This window comes from Lithobates pipiens, unplaced genomic scaffold (genome assembly GCF_037356315.1).
Source record: "Lithobates pipiens isolate NorthernLeopardFrog02 unplaced genomic scaffold, aLitPip1_a1.2 Scaffold_16, whole genome shotgun sequence".
NCBI classification, from domain to species: Eukaryota; Metazoa; Chordata; class Amphibia; order Anura; family Ranidae; genus Lithobates; species Lithobates pipiens.
The window spans coordinates 63480045-63496092 of record NW_027507748.1 but is presented as its reverse complement, the minus strand read 5'-3'; the positions used below and the strand labels follow the sequence as shown (position 1 = coordinate 63496092).

General features: G+C 43.8%; 1 protein-coding gene across 2 annotated transcripts in view; it reads right to left on the bottom strand.

Annotated features, from left to right (window-relative positions):
- Positions 1 to 16048, bottom strand: part of SCAF4 (SR-related CTD associated factor 4) — a 119849-nt gene that overhangs the window by 52719 nt on the left and 51082 nt on the right. For both annotated transcript variants that reach the window (XM_077479995.1, XM_077479994.1), the window contains exons 14-18: positions 14598 to 14711; positions 14212 to 14368; positions 13984 to 14114; positions 8165 to 8489; positions 1233 to 1355 (exon numbers count right to left, since the gene is read on the bottom strand). In XM_077479995.1, the coding sequence (XP_077336121.1) occupies positions 1233 to 1355; positions 8165 to 8489; positions 13984 to 14114; positions 14212 to 14368; positions 14598 to 14711 (850 nt within the window). The remainder of the gene's footprint in view (positions 1 to 1232; positions 1356 to 8164; positions 8490 to 13983; positions 14115 to 14211; positions 14369 to 14597; positions 14712 to 16048) is intronic.

Sequence of the window (16048 nt, the reverse complement as noted above, 5' to 3'; positions counted from 1 at the left end):
GGGTATATAGCTTAATTACATGTAAATAGCATCATTCAGCCTGTCCCGAAGGCATTGTGACAAAACATATTGGGCGTGGCCTGTGACATTACATGGTGGCACGGGTCTGTGCTGCTAGTCGGCTCGACTCTGCATCTTGATATTTGAGCCATCAGCCTGCTAAAGGATTTTATTTGCACAGATTGTTTGATGCTGTTTTTGCTGGGAACTGTAGCCCTCATCTATGGAATCACTCCTGTTTCGGTTATGCTGAGCTCTTCTGACCATTTATAATTTAATGATCTGGTAAGGGGTGTATTTAATTACTTCAAATGGTAGCGGATCTTATTTGCACAATGAATATGAAAGCTTTTTTGCACCATCCAGCGAGTGGATCATATATAAGTGAAAGCTCTTTGATCACTTTTTTTTATGGATTTGTTTTTCTTATGGAAATTTCTTTATATTCTAAAAGTTTCACTTTGTTTATTTACAGCTACAATTGCACAGATACATTAATTCACTTTTGTAACTCGTGCTGCTTTCCTCTGCATATTATCTGTTTAACTAGTACAGTTTTTAAGTGGCTGCTTGTGTGTTTTATTTTTGACCTAGCGCAGATGATATTTTGCCGATTAGTGCTTAGACTCAACAGCCAATAGTGAGGTCTGAGCACTCAGACAATGCAGGTGATGACATCGCTAAGCTCAGACACCAGGTACTTTGCAAGGGCGGCCGTTAAACAGAGCCTGTCACTTTGCCCTAAACAGACTTCAGATTAATTCAAAACAGACATTTTTAAAAGTGAAATTTGTGTAGTGCGCTCTGCATAAAAATTTGCTTTTCTCAGCTGAAGGCTTGCTGGGATAAATACTCTAATCTAGGAGGAGTTGTGTATTATTCTTAGTGGTCCCAACATCCTAAAGCCTAATACGATCTTCCAATGTCAGACAATTGCTCATGTCTTCTGAAGGGACATGGCAAGGGTTTCCATGCCAAGTAGTTTAGAATGTATGTTGATAAGCATAAAAAGTAGGATCAGGGAAGATCTTTCATCAACAGACCCACTTTGAGATAGACGATGATGTAGTTTAGTAGAGCAAAAAAAAAGGGTACATCTGACTGTCAAAACAAAAACACAAGACTGTTTCCATTTTATTCCAAGGTGTGTCAAACTGCACACTGGAATATGCCTCTTCTGTATTCAGTGTATGTATATATATGACCCTGAAGTTTCAGAGTCAATGACTTACAAGTTGGGATGCTTATTCCAGACATAGGAGGAGGAAGAGACACTGGAGGAGTCATAGGAGTCATGGGAGTCATGGGAGTCATGGGAGTCATAGGAGGGGGCATACCCGGAGGAGGCAGAAATCCTAAAGAGCAGAAGCAAAAGTTAAGAAAAAAAAAAAAAAAAAGTGTTACATTTTTAAACAATGCCACAAAACTTAAGACATGCAAGACTAGAACATATATACACACACACACACCTTCCATCATTTAGTCCTTGAGGAGTTATGGATACACATTGATCCCAATAAGAAAACAAAAAGTTCAAATCCATTAGATTGCCCAGCCATTCACAGCGCAGCTCACGCCCGGCTATGAAGCCACGGGCAGGCACCAACAGTTAGAAAGGCGGCGCCGTGGAGAGGAGCAGGGCTTCATACGTCCGCATCACTGGACTGTGGGACAGGAGTGTCGGATAAAATGGGTGAAACTCCGCTTTAACCACTTGCCGACCGCTGCATGCTGATATACTTCGGCACAATGGCAGCAGTGGGCAAATGGGCCAACCTGTACATCCCCTTTAATTGACAGGGTTAGCACGCACCGCACACAGCGTGACCTGCAAACACTGTCCGCTGGTGTCCCAGCAATCGTGTCACAGAGCCACAGAATGGGGAGATGCCTATTTAAACAAGGCATTTCCCCCATTCTGCCTAGTGACATCACTGGTCCCTGGCATCAGGAGCAGTGATCGCTGTCATCTGAGTGGAAGCCATTACCACCAAAAGAAAGCTCTATTTGTGGGAAAACGAAGGACCACTTAGTTGTCAGTTAAAGTGACGCAGTGCCAAATCGCAAAAAGTGCACTGGTCAAGAAGGGGGTAAAATCTTCTCGGGGTTGAAGCAGTTAAAGTCTAACCAAGAGGAAAATTTTTATTTTAGTTTTGGATAGAGATTTGTAGTTGTCTGCATAGGGATAGAGAGATAGAGATTCACCCTCCCTTTGTCCCGTTTACCATCATCTTGAAAGGGAAAGTAAAAAACAAAATCTGGGTTGTCCCCAGAAAAGTAAGAGGGGAAAATTTCCAAAGAGGACACTAGTTCTGGTGACCTGAGGGTCCCCAAGATTCCCCTAATTTGCAAGGATTTCCAACAACTTCCTGTTTTGGCTATGGATGCACAAAGGAAGACAGGGTGCACAGGCTCTTGGCGCAACACCTTTTATTAAAATAGAATAAAGATGAAATCAATGCACTTACAAACATGTGCTGGTACAGACATCTAAATCCATAGGTAAGGCTCAAATAGCGATGGGTGCTCCAAGCACGGGTTTCAGCAGATTTGTCAGGGGGCTAGATAGATGTCAGCATGCAGCCGCCAAGCTGCACATCGACGATCACTCAATCTCTCCAGAGGCTCGCCGGCCACGGAAAAGCTCTTACCGCCCTCATTGTCAGGACTTGACAAAGGAGACCATGCCCTCTGAAACACATTGCCCTGGCAACTATTAGTGTCTCCCTTCAGCTGCTGTCCCTCAGTCACGCGACGCACGTCTGCCGAGAGCCGTGCTTGGAGTGGCCATCGCTGTGGGAGCCTTGCATAGAGATTTAAATGCCTGAACCAGCACATATTTGTAAGTGCATTGATTTTCCATTTATCCTATTTCAATACAATGTGCTGCATCAAGAGCCTGTGCGCTCTTTCTTCCATTGTGTATATGTATGTATATATATATATATATATATATATATATATATATATATATATATATATATATATATAAGCCTCAGTATCTCGCTGATCTTAAGAGCTGCAAGGTGGCATTTACACAAAAGACTCAACCCTTACAATGATGGAATGATCTTCTGCTTGCTACCTCGGTCTACAGGTAATTTGGATTTTAGCACAAGTATTGCATTAGTCAAGGTTTTCTGTTTTGGCTATGGGACAGGAAGTGAAGGTAAATCTCCCTAAGGCCAGGTTCACATTGCTGCGATGCGGGAACGCCGCGAATCCGCGGCGTTTTCCCGCATCGCATTACTCCCGCCGGCAGTTCACACTGCCCTATGCGGACGGCTGGGGGTGTCAATGTTATGTTAATGACACCCCCAGATCCGTCGGCATATCGCAGTGCGATCTGCCGACTCGCACAGGAATCGGATCGCATGGTGTGAACCCCCATGCGATCCGATTCCGTTGCGGACCCAAAAAAGGGTCCCGTGCGAGTTTGCTGCGGGACTGCTGCGAGTTCAGCCATACTATCTGTATGGCTGAACTCGCAGCGCTACGGAGATCGGATGTGATTTGCTGTGCGAATCACATCCGGTTCTCCCCCCGCAGCGGTGTGAACCCAGCCTTATGAGACAAATGGCAAAAATAAAATTTTACAGGGCTTATAGCTCTTACTCTATCCACTCAATTACAGTGCACAACTATTAGTTTAGGCAATAGTATGGAGATAAAGAGAATATTATATCTATATCTATTTTGCAGCATGTTTATTTTATACCAGGGCAGCAAATGAATGTCTATTTACAGATGTCACACACTTTGCACAGCTGAACCACAAAATTGCATTTTATGTAATATAGTTCTCACCTATGTTTGTACAGTGCCTTTAAGTGCATAATAATGCAGAATTTTTTTCCTGACAGCTTTTAAAAAAAAAAAAAAAAAAAAACTGGCAGTAGATGGTGCTGACAATTCTACAAAATATTACACAAAAATTTGTCAATTCACATTTGTAATGAGTTTTTTTATAAAATAGAGCACCTAGTGCCTTACTAGACTATACTAATGCACTTTTCTGGCAGAGTCAAAACACAATTTCTACTGGTTACTACAATGTGATTTTAATAGGTGTTGATTTAAAACAAAGTGGTTCTAACAGGTTAGGACTTTGAATGGTCAGCCACGTTGCACTAAAAAGAGAACTCACTTACAGATGTTCAACATTTCCAGTAGCCAGTTTGAATACATATGGATATCAAGGAGGGGGAAAAAAAACAAAAAAAAACAAACACAAACACACTGGTTCCTCAAATACCAAGATCACATAATTTCTTAAAGAGGAAGTAAACCCTGATGGGTTTACTTCCTCTTTTTTTCCCTGCAAAGGTAAAGCATAATGGACTACTATGCATCGCATAGTAGCTCATTATGTGTCACTTACCTGACACAGGAGCCAGCGAAGTCGCCGCTGATCCCTGTAGTCCGCCGCGTCCATCTTGCTGGTGGCGTCTCGCAGCTCCGACCAATGACAGCGGCGCAACCGCGATGACGTCACTCCCGCGCATGCGCACGGGAGTCGCGCCTCGCAGCTCCGTTGCTGTCATACGGCGAAGCCGCGATGACGTCACTCCCGCGCACGCGCACGGGAGTCGACAAATTTGGCAAATCCATTCTTGGATTTGCCGCATTTAGTGCGCCTGCGCGCCGCTGTCTACAGCGCATGCGCCGTAGACAGCGGTGCCCATTTTCAGGCAAATATCTCCTAAACCATATAGGTTTAGGAGATATTGCTTGGACCTACAGGTAAGCCTTAATCTAGGCTTACCTATAGGTCCAAGTTGTTTGGAAGGGTTTACTTCCTCTTTAAATATCAGGGCTGCAGTGCAGCTACCTTTTGATAACTGAATACCTGCGGTAGTCTCACGATCAATCCTTGTGACCATGTGGAGTCTCTTAAAATTCTATGGCCACGCTGTACATGGGGGCTTTAGCTGTTGTCCATTCAGGATTAGGACCTCTGAAGCCACACCTCAACAGCCAACTGCAAGAGCCTTTTACTGCCCTCTCAAGTGGCTTTCACAGCAAAATGATAGGATCAGAGTCTCATCTTAATCTTGGAGGAAGTTGAGGCCTAGTGTCCACGTGGCTGAACAGGAAGACAGGTACTTGCAAGGCGTCTGTACCTCAGTATTGCAGTCATCTTACATACAGTTTAGGTAATTTTAGTACCCAATTCAAAAAATTAAAGCTGCAACTAATCAAATTTGGTTGGCTAACAAATACAGTATGTGTCAGCTGTAAAGTTTGTGGCAATCAGGGGTCTCATGCCGCTTTTTATTATCACAGCAAAGTGCTCCGCTTTCTTATTGAAGTGAAGAGAAGAGCCTATTTTACAAGAGCATCTACAACACACAATGTAAAACACATAAATCCCCCTGTAACTTAATTTCAAGTGATCCAATTCGTCACACACACACACACACACACACACACACACACACACACACACGTCTTTGTACGAAATCTGACATTACAATATATTGCAATATTCTTCAGTGTATTTTTTCCACCACACCAATATAAGAGAAAACATTTTAATTCTAGCTTATTAAACACTACTAAATTAATGTAAACACATTGTATCCAAAGCATTTGGCATTGCACACCAGTACCAGCGAAAAGCAAAAAGTACACAGAACCTTTAGGACTGTATAGTGGAACCTCAGATTGTGAGGTTTATCATAGATTCGCAATTAGATAGAAATCCCCGAACAGTCTCCGGTGCCCCTGCACCTTTGGCCACATGCAGTTCTGCACAGACAAGCAGTGGCCGTGTAACAAATTATCCAAGTTTCCACTTCCTATTTCCTATGGGGAAACTCGCTTTGATACACGAGTGCTTTAGACTACAAGCATTCTTCTAGAACGAATTATGCTCGTAATCCAAGGTATTACCATACGCTATGCATTAATCATTTAATCCTCCTTATATTTTTAGCCAGCTTTCTTTAAAGGCATAAAAAACTCCAGTTATTTAATGGAATGGTGAGAGATTACTATAGTGCATGCATTACACCAACATATGCGCAACTTAAGATTAAGTAGCCTGGTCATGCTTAACAGAAATCTATGGAGTATTTCTGAGGCCTAAGAGATCAAGCAGCATTTTGCAGTTAGATTTTGTACTAAAAGCTAAGCACCATCTTTTGTTAGCCTTTATATACCATATTTATCGGTGTATAACACGCACTTTTTCCCCCTTAAAATCAGGTGAAAATCGTGTGTGTGTGTGTTATACGCGGATCCCCGCCAATTGTGAGGATAGGAGCGAGCGGAGCTGAGATACACAAAGCCGAGTGTACTTCAGCTAGCCCCGGCTCCTCTCGCAAGTCCTGCCCACGTCCACTGATTGCGAGAGAAGCAAGCGCTGCCGACATACAGAAAGCAGAGTGTACTTTGGTTGAACTTGGCTCCCTCCTTTCGCAGTCCCACCCCTGACTGAGCAGAGCCGAGTCTAGCCAAAAGCACTGCTTTGTGTATCTCGGTTCCGCTTGCTCCTCTCCGCTCAGTTAGCGGAGATCAGCGCCAATTTTAAATCAGGGCAATGCTGCAAAGACACTGGGCAAGGCTGCAATGATGGACACGTAAATACAAATAAAATTCCCTCCTAAATTTGGGGTGCGCGTTATACGCCAATAAATACAGTACTTTGTTTGGGCCATCTTGGCCCAAATGAACGAGACCCTTTACAAACGTAAACGTGTGAGGTGGCTGGATATGCGGCATAAACTGTATGTAGGTACAGCTACATACAGCACTGTCTTCCGCATTCGAGCCGAGACTTCCAGTCTCATACCCGGAACACAAAGTCTATCAATCACAGTGGTGCTAAGCCACTCACAGAAAGCAGTGTATTCTATCAATGAATACAAAAGCTTCCTCTAATTGGCCGAGTCAGAGGTTGAGACATCAGCCAGTCTCTCTGACTCTGCCAATTAGAGGAAGCTTTGTATTCATTGATGGAATACACCACTTTATGCGACTGGCTGAGTGCCGCTCACGGCTGCGGAGCCCTGACAGTGGTCAGTTTACATGCCTCAGTCATCCGCAGCTCTCCTGTCCCCTTCCCTCCCCCGTCAGCTTGTGTCAGGGCCACTCTGCTCCCCGCCCCTTACTGCTGTCATCATAGCTTGGTTATATTGCTACAATTGCCTCAGTTAATGTTATGTGCCTTATTTGAGAGCGCCTCGTGGCACTAATGGGACTGCCCGCCTCACTCCTCCTGGCTGTCAGGAGTTCTCAACCCCAGGCGCTATGAAATATGGTACTAATCAGCCTATTTAGCATACAGCACATACAGTGGGGCACATAACTTAATCAGTGGCGATTGCAGAAACATATCCAAGTGGCTCCACAACCACATTAAATACAGGCATTGTACCACATTTATGCAAGTTAACTTAGGCGCTATACTAATTTGGCACTTTAAAGTATAACTAGAGGCAAAACTTTTAGATTTGGACAGTAGTTTTTTTGTTGTCTGTCCCCATCAGGGAGATTTACTCTAATTGTCCTGATCACCATTGTCACCAGGAACAAAATCAAACAGGTAAATCCAGAATTTTCTGTTGCCACCAGAACTGGAATAAAAGGGGGAAATAATCAGTTGGGGGCACATGTACCTGTGAGAACTAAGAGGGACTGTCAACAGGACAGAAAGCAAAAGGGAAATATCCAATAAAGGCAAAGAAAAACCCTTGCCCAACGTCAGCAAAATGGGATACACTTTAAAGTTTAACTTCCTTCAGCCGACGTGGTGCATACATGTTGATTCTTCACGGGGTAGTGGCCGCATCTGTGTGTCCCTATCTAAACACTATAGTATGCTGACAGTGCACTCCGAGCACAGTAACTGATGGGTATCAGAAAGCTCCCAATGCATATTTCTGATTGGGAGCTTTCCTATCATGTGAATGCCATTTACAGCGGTCATATGACTGGAATTCATGCCTCCCGGCATGTAGAACCTCTTGAGCTGGGAGGTGGTGGTGGGGAGGGGGTTGGTTTAAAATATTCAGTTCAAAAGAAGAATGTACACAATATTGTGGTTTGATAGCCCGTTGTGTAGAGCTCACTGAATGCTCAAATAACCACTTTCTTCCTCTGTCCACACTTGCATAACAGATTAGAGCTAAATAACCTAGGTTTTCACATTTAAACTTACCTGGTGGCAGCTGCATTGGATTAAACCCTGGCCTCATAAATGGAGGTGGAGGAACACCAGGAGCAAACCCAGGAGGTGGTATATTAAAGGGTCCTGGGAATCCTGGAACATAATTTCCCTGTGGCATATGCATTGCTTGTAATGGTGGCAGTGCCGGTGGAATAGGTAGTGCTTGAGGAGGTGGAACCCCTTGTAGTGGGGGTAATCCCTGCAGAGGAGGTAAACCTTGAAGAGTAGGCAACGCTGTACCAGGCTGAAGAGCCTGAATTGCTGGTACTGCCGTAAGAGGTGGGATGGATGGCACAGGCTGACTACCTGTAACAGGCTGAAATGATAAAAAGAACAATTTAAAAACATTATCTAGTTACATAATCAAAGTCAAATACATAGCATTTTTTTGGCCTGTATTAACCACTTCAACACTGGGCACTTTCCCCTCCTTCCTGTCCAGGCCAATTCTAAGCTTTCAGAGCTGCAACACTTCGAATGACATTTGCACAGTCATACAACACTGTATCCAAACTAAAATGTTATAATTTTGTTCACACACCTAAAGCTTTCTTTTGGTGGCATTTAAATTAGTTGTATAGTTAAGTTAAGGAGATATTACCCTTGCAATGAGCCGCTGACTCCAGCGAGGACAGGAATGCCTAGTTACACTGATCAACTATGATGGTAAAGAGCCTACGTCATTGGCTCTTCACAGTGATCGGTAAAGTGCAGTGTCCGAGGGACACACCGCACCAATAGCTGCAAGCGCCTGGGGGACGCTCATTTGACATCCAGTCAGAACAGTAAAGCCACCGCCTGGCAATCAATCTGCAATAGGCCGGGCAAATGTTTAAAAAAAATAAATTAAATAAATTTGGGGAAGTGATCAGTATTTTTTTTCCCACACAGGTTTTCTTATAGCAATGAATTTAATTGCTATAAGCAAGCATTTTAATAAATTAAATTGTTTGTTTTGTTGCGATTGGTCACAGCAGATCACGTGGCAGATTTGGGCTGGGATTAGTCCAGTCTGTACCGACTGCACTAATCACAGCCCAAATGTGCCATGTGATCACTGTGACCAATCACAGCTAGCAACAAAATTTCACAAATTGGATGGCTTGAAAGGAAGCAATCGGTGGTTTACAACTGTCACGTGACCTGCTGTAATTGGTTACATCAGTCACATGGTACAGGCAGCAGATCAGTCATCTACGGTGTCTGGTTGACAGTGAAAGATAACAGTGCTGCCCTGCGGGCACGTACGAGGTGCACAGCATATCTTGGCCAATTGACTACAGGCAGGGCGTGCTTAAAGTGGAAGTAAACTCCCCTATCGTTTTCAGCCAAGGGAGCTGCCATCTTTGCCTCTGTTTAACCACTTGCTTACTGGGCACTTAAACACCATTCTGCCCAGACCAATTTTCAGCTTTCGGTGCTCTCACAATTTGAATGACAATTACTCAGTCATGCAACACTGTACCCAAATGAATTTTTTGTCCTTTTTTTCCCACAAATAGAGCTTTCTTTTGGTGGTATTTGATCACCTCTGGGGTTTTTATTTTTTGCGCTATAAATGAAAAAAGACCGAAAATTTTGAAAAAAAACGCATATTTCTTTGTTTCTGTGACAAAATTATGCAAATTATTAATTTTTCTTCATAAATTTTGGTCACAATTTATACTGCTACATATCTTTCGTAAAAATAACCCAAATTAGTGGATATTATTTGGTCTTTGTGAAAGTTAGAGAGTCTACAAGCTGTGGTGCGAATCGCACAAAATTGATCACATCTGATGTACTGGTGGCCTATCTCGCTTCTTGTGACCCGAACAAGTCAGAAAAGTACAAATACCCCCCAAATGACCCCTTTTTGGAAAGTAGACATTCCAAGGTATTTAGTAAGAGGCATGGTGAGCTTTTTGATGTTGTCATTTTTTTCCCACAATTCTTTGCAAAATTAAGATTTTTCATAATTTTTTTTTTTCTCCACAAAATTGTCATTGTAATAGGTTATTTCTCTCACGTGGCATGTGTATACCACAAATGATACCCCCCAAAAAATTCTGCTACTCCTGAGTATTACAATACCACATGTGTGTGACTTTTTCACAGCCTGGCCACATAGAGAGGCCCAACATGCAGGGAGCGCCATCATGTGTTCTAGGAACATAAATTACACATCTAACTTGTTGACTATTTATTACACTTTTGAAGCACCAGGACAATGACACGTGACACTGATGACAAATGGCACTGATACGTGGCAATGATGACACTTATACGTGGCACTGATGACAGGTGGCACTGATGACAGATGGCACTAATATGTGGCACTGATGACAGATGGCACTAATACGTGGCACTGAAGACGCGTGGCACTTATACGTGGCACTGATGACACGTGGCACTAATACGTGGCACTGAAGACGCGTGGCACTAATACGTGGCACTGATGACACGTGGCACTAATACGTGGCACTGAAGACGCGTGGCACTTATACGTGGCACTGATGACACGTGGCACTAATACGTGGCACTGAAGACGCGTGGCACTGAAACGTGGCACCGATGACACGTGGCACTAATACGTGGCACTGAAGACGCGTGGCACTGAAACGTGGCACCGATGACAGATGGCACTAATACGTGGCACTAATATGTGCCACCGATGACAGATGGCACTAATACGTGGCACTAATATGTGCCACCGATGACAGATGGCACTAATACGTGGCACTAATATGTGCCACCGATGACAGATGGCACTAATACGTGGCACTAATATGTGCCACCGATGACAGATGGCACTAATACGTGGCACTAATATGTGCCACCGATGACAGATGGCACTAATACGTGGCACTAATATGTGCCACCGATGACAGATGGCACTAATACGTGGCACTAATATGTGCCACCGATGACAGATGGCACTAATACATGGCACCGATGACGCGTGACACTGATGACAGATGGCACTGATAAGTGGCATTGATGACACGTGACACTGACAACAGATGGCACGTGACACTGACAGGTGGCACTGATGACAAATGGCACTGATACATGGCACTGATGACAGATGGCACTATGTGGCACTGACGACACGTGGCACTGACGACACGTGGCACTGACGACACGTGGCACTGACGACACGTGGCACTGACGACACGTGGCACTGGGGGCAGGTAGCACTGGGGGCAGGTAGCACTGGGGCAGATGGCACTGGGGCAGATGGCACTGGGGCAGATGGCACTGGGGCAGATGGCACTGGGGGAGGATGGCACTGGGGGAGGATGGCACTGGGGGAGGATGGCACTGGGGGAGGATGGCACTGCTGGGGGAGGATGGCACTGCTGGGGGAGGATGGCACTGCTAGGGGAGGATGGCACTGCTAGGGGAGGATGGCACTGCTAGGGGAGGATGGCACTGCTAGGGGAGGATGGCACTTTATTTTATTTTTTAACTTTTTTTTCTCACAGGCAGAACGGCTGCCGCTGCAGCCGTTCATCTCTCCCCTCTCGCACTGTCTGTGCGAGGAAGGAGAGCGGCGCTGAGAGATGATCTCATATGTAAACATATGAGATCATCTCCCATTGGACACGCCGATCACGCTGTAAACGGCCGCTGTGATTGGCCGTTTACAGCGATCTGTGTTTGCCTGTCCCCGGGGGACACGGCGAACACAGAACTTCCGCGATGCGCGCCCGCGGCGGCGTGCATTGCGGAAGTAAACATCACGCCGTCCAGGGACGGCAACCTGGACGAAGGCGCCTGCTCTACGGCCGTCATTCGGCCATAGGGCGGGCGCGAGGAGGTTAATCTTCAACTGCTATGGTGCTGCACATGTGATTCGTTATGACACCAGCCATTGGATGGTTTGATAGTTTGGCTGAGAGCACAGCCAATGTGCAGTTGGCATTCCCAGCATGCCCTTTTTTTTTTTACTTTTTAAATCCATGGGTTTACTTCCACTTTAAAGTGGATGTAAACCTGAGGTTTTTTTTTATGTCATAATGTAGAGTATAAGATTTCCTATCATTTGAGCCCAGTCTTGCCACAAAGTTAATCCAGCTCTGAGCAATCCTCTTATTGTTCAGTGAGATAAATCTTGACAAACAGAAAAACGTTGTCAAATCCTCCCCCTTGCTATGACAGGCGATTTTCATATCTCGTGCACTAGCCTAAGAGACATGCATTATTTTTTTAATTCCCTCCCACTCCTTTCTTCTGCTTCTCTGCCAGGATTGGATGTTCCCCACCTCAGCATATTAGCATGCTAAAGTCATGTGGTTACTTTGTCTTTTCACTGGATGTTAGTGATCATAGCAGAAGTTCAGTGTAAGAAATGCACAGGAAAAAATGCATATTGACCAGGGGAGTATAGAGGTGGGCGGGGAGTCTACTGACATCACGACTCCACCCACCGAGCCAGACAACAGACCCACCCACAGAATCTGCAGTTTTCAGTTTCTCATAACAGTGGGGAAACATTTGACAGGTAAAGATACATGCAGGAGGAATGTATATCCTTATAAATAACCCCTATAGCAGTATTTTAGAAAGGATGACATTGGGTTTACATCCACTTTAAGGACACAGAATTGAAGCATGACACATTTTAAATGAAGGGAGCTGTGTGCAGCCAGATATATCAGCTTGAGGACCACCTCCTGCACATTTACGTCAGCAGAATGGCACGGCTGGGCACAATCACGTACCTGTACGTGGCTCTTTAAGTGCCCAGCCGTGGGTCGCACTTGCTACCCAGCCCTAAGCTCCGTGGCCACGGGACCAGATCGCCGCTGGTGTCCTGGGTCACAGAGCTGAACAACGAGGAGAAGTCTGTGTAAGCAAACCTCTCCCCGTGCTTCGCACTGTGGCTGTCACTGATAGTCTTTCCCTATTACAGGGAACAGACTATCAGCGACGTCACATGCCAAGCCACGCCCAATAGTAAAAAAATAAAATAGAAAAAAAAAAAAAAACGCACGTCACACACAACCCTTCCCCCAAGTGCTTAACTCCTTCACTGCCAGTAACATTTACACAGGAATCAGTGCATTTAAATAGCACTGATTGCTATATAAATGACAATGGTCCCAAATGTGTCAAAAATGTCCGATGTGCTGAATCGCAAAAAGGAGCCTGGTCCTTTGGCTGCAAATTGGTCCAGGGATTAAGTGGCTAAAGGATATATTTTATGCACCTGTTAAACCAGAGCGCTAGTGAAAATGCATGCAAATAATTTCCAGTAAATCCATAGAGAAATGAAAGGAGTTGTAAAGGCGAAAGATTTTTCTTCTTAATGCATCTATGCATGAAGATACCAAAAAAAAATAAACCTGTGTGTGGCAGGCAAACCCAGCACCCCCCAACACTTAACCTGAAGCCCCTTCTCAATCCAGCACGTCCACGATTCAAATTTGCCATCTGGGACTCTTGATTGGCTGGGGCACAGCCGCAGCACCACTGGCTCCCACAGCTGTCAAAATCAGTTAGCCAACCAGGGGAGAGGGGGGCGGAGTCAAAAGAGAGATGCATGTCTTAATGGACAAACAGGACTGCAGCTCGGGTGCCCCATAAGCAAGCTGCTGGTCTGTGGGTACACTCGTTAGGAGGAAGGGGCCAGGAGCAGTGACATGGGACCCGAGAAGAGGCGGATCCGGGCTGCTCTGCACAAAACCACCTGCACGGAAGAGACAAGTATAACAGTTTTTTTTTTTTAAAAAGCGAGACTTTACAATCGCTTTAAGCTCAAAAGGAACTAGTCTCCCTGTGATATGGTGACCCCCACTCACCACTACAGGGAATGCAGGACAAACCTGAAGAGAGAGCAGAGGTAGAGGGTTAGCCTGAGGTCCGGGTGAATTGTTTTCATTTTGAGCATTCTCAGCTGTAGACCCATTTTGCGGTGTGTCTGCCATCTCTGTCTTTTTACTGATACTTTTCCATTCTAAAGAGAAAAAAAAGAAAAGAAAAAAAATTATCAAAAACGTCAACGATTTATAAAGTAATCACCTTATTTTACCACTTATCAAAGTGATGTTTACCTGAGCACATTGTATCATTATCCAACATCCCTCCTTCACACAATGCCTCCAACTCCTCAGGTTTGACCTTACTCCAAGGTATGTATGTAACACCAATTTCTACATCCCAATACTGCTTATACTCTGCTTTAATTCCTTTGTTTAAAGCCCATGCAATCTGTAAAACAAAAAACAATGTCATGAGTGAAGACGAAACAAAAAAAACTTTCTCACTACAAAAAGATAAGTACACACATTAAAATTCCACTTGAGGTCATAGAAATAAATCTACTTTACCAACCTCTACAGCAGGCAAGACACCTCTAGAAACGGTTTATATGTGATCACTCCTTGAGCCAATTCTGTATTTTTGTACAAGAACTCAAAGTACATTTGGAACACTTTACCTTTATTGCCTTTGTGTTTACTTTGTAGTTTCCTCTGCTTAGTTTTTGTAAAGCACGATATGCATCCATTCTGTGAACCATTACAATGTACGCACAGCCTCTTGGGGGTATCATCTGAAAATAAGCCATAGAAAAACATCACTCTATAATGAAAGCTCAACTTCAGGCTGACTTGTACAAAGCCTTTGCTCACTACATGAACATTCAGCCTAGGTTTATACTGACTGGAAATTAAACTGTGCGAGTTCAGCGGAACTCTCACGATTTCATTCCCGCATGTCAGTCCCGACTTCGGTGGGGGGCTTCGATTTCAGAGACATCTGTGCGTGTTACTGCACAGATGTCAATGGTAAACACACCTGCAAATCGACAAAAGTAGTACAGAAACTAGAGATGCACGATTCTGGCTAAAATGAGAATCATGATTTTTTGCTTGGAAGAATCTTTCACATTAAAAACGAAAAAATAACAAAATGGGCTAACTTTACTGGTTTCTTTTTTTTTTTTTTTTTTTATTCATTAAAGTGCATTTTTTACCAAAAAAATTGCTTTTGAAAGACCGCTGGGTAAATACAGTGTGACATAAAAAAATATTGCAGCAATTGACATTTTATTCCCTAGGGTTTCTGCTAAAATATATGTGTTTGGGGGTTCCAAGTAAATTTCTAGCAAAATACATTGATTTTAACTTAAGTGTCAGAAAGAGATATAGGCTAAGTGGTTAAACTTCCTACATTTACAAGTTGTTAAAAACTTGGCAGACTGCCTGTTTTCCTTTTTCTTTACACTGAAGTTTTATCCCTTTGATCTAAGGAGGAAGAGCTAGTTACGTTTCATGTTAAAAACTTGGCAGACTGAATGTTTTATTTTGAGTGAGCAAGTCTCTCCACTTGTTATATGAAAGAATAGGCAAATTCTGCAATAGAGATCGTCAGGGGGGTTGAATCGAGATCACAATTTTTTTTAACAATTGTGCTGTTCTAACAGAAACGACTTTTCGGAATCGATGCAACGTTGCACGCTTGACATATCAAATCGCATCAATGTGAACCAGGGCTCAATGCTTTTCCCAAAGCAGGGCACAGAAAAACACTAGGCTGGCTATCTATATTATAGAGCTGCACAATTAAGTGTTAAAAAAATTGCGATCTCGATTCAACCCCACTGACCATCTCTATTGCAGAGTTTGCCAATTCTTTCATATAACAAGTGGAGAGACTTATCTGCACACTTAGCTGTCAAAAGAAATCAATAGGCAGGCTGCCAAGTTTTAACATGAAACATTGTAACCAACTCTTCCTTCTTAGATCAAAGGGATAAACTTCTGTGTAGAGAAAAAAATCCAGGCAGTCTGCCAAGTTTTTAAATGAAAATGAAATAAGTTTAACAACTTAAAAAGTCTAAATCTTTTGACACTTGCTTAAGTTAAAATCAATATTGTTTGCTAGAAA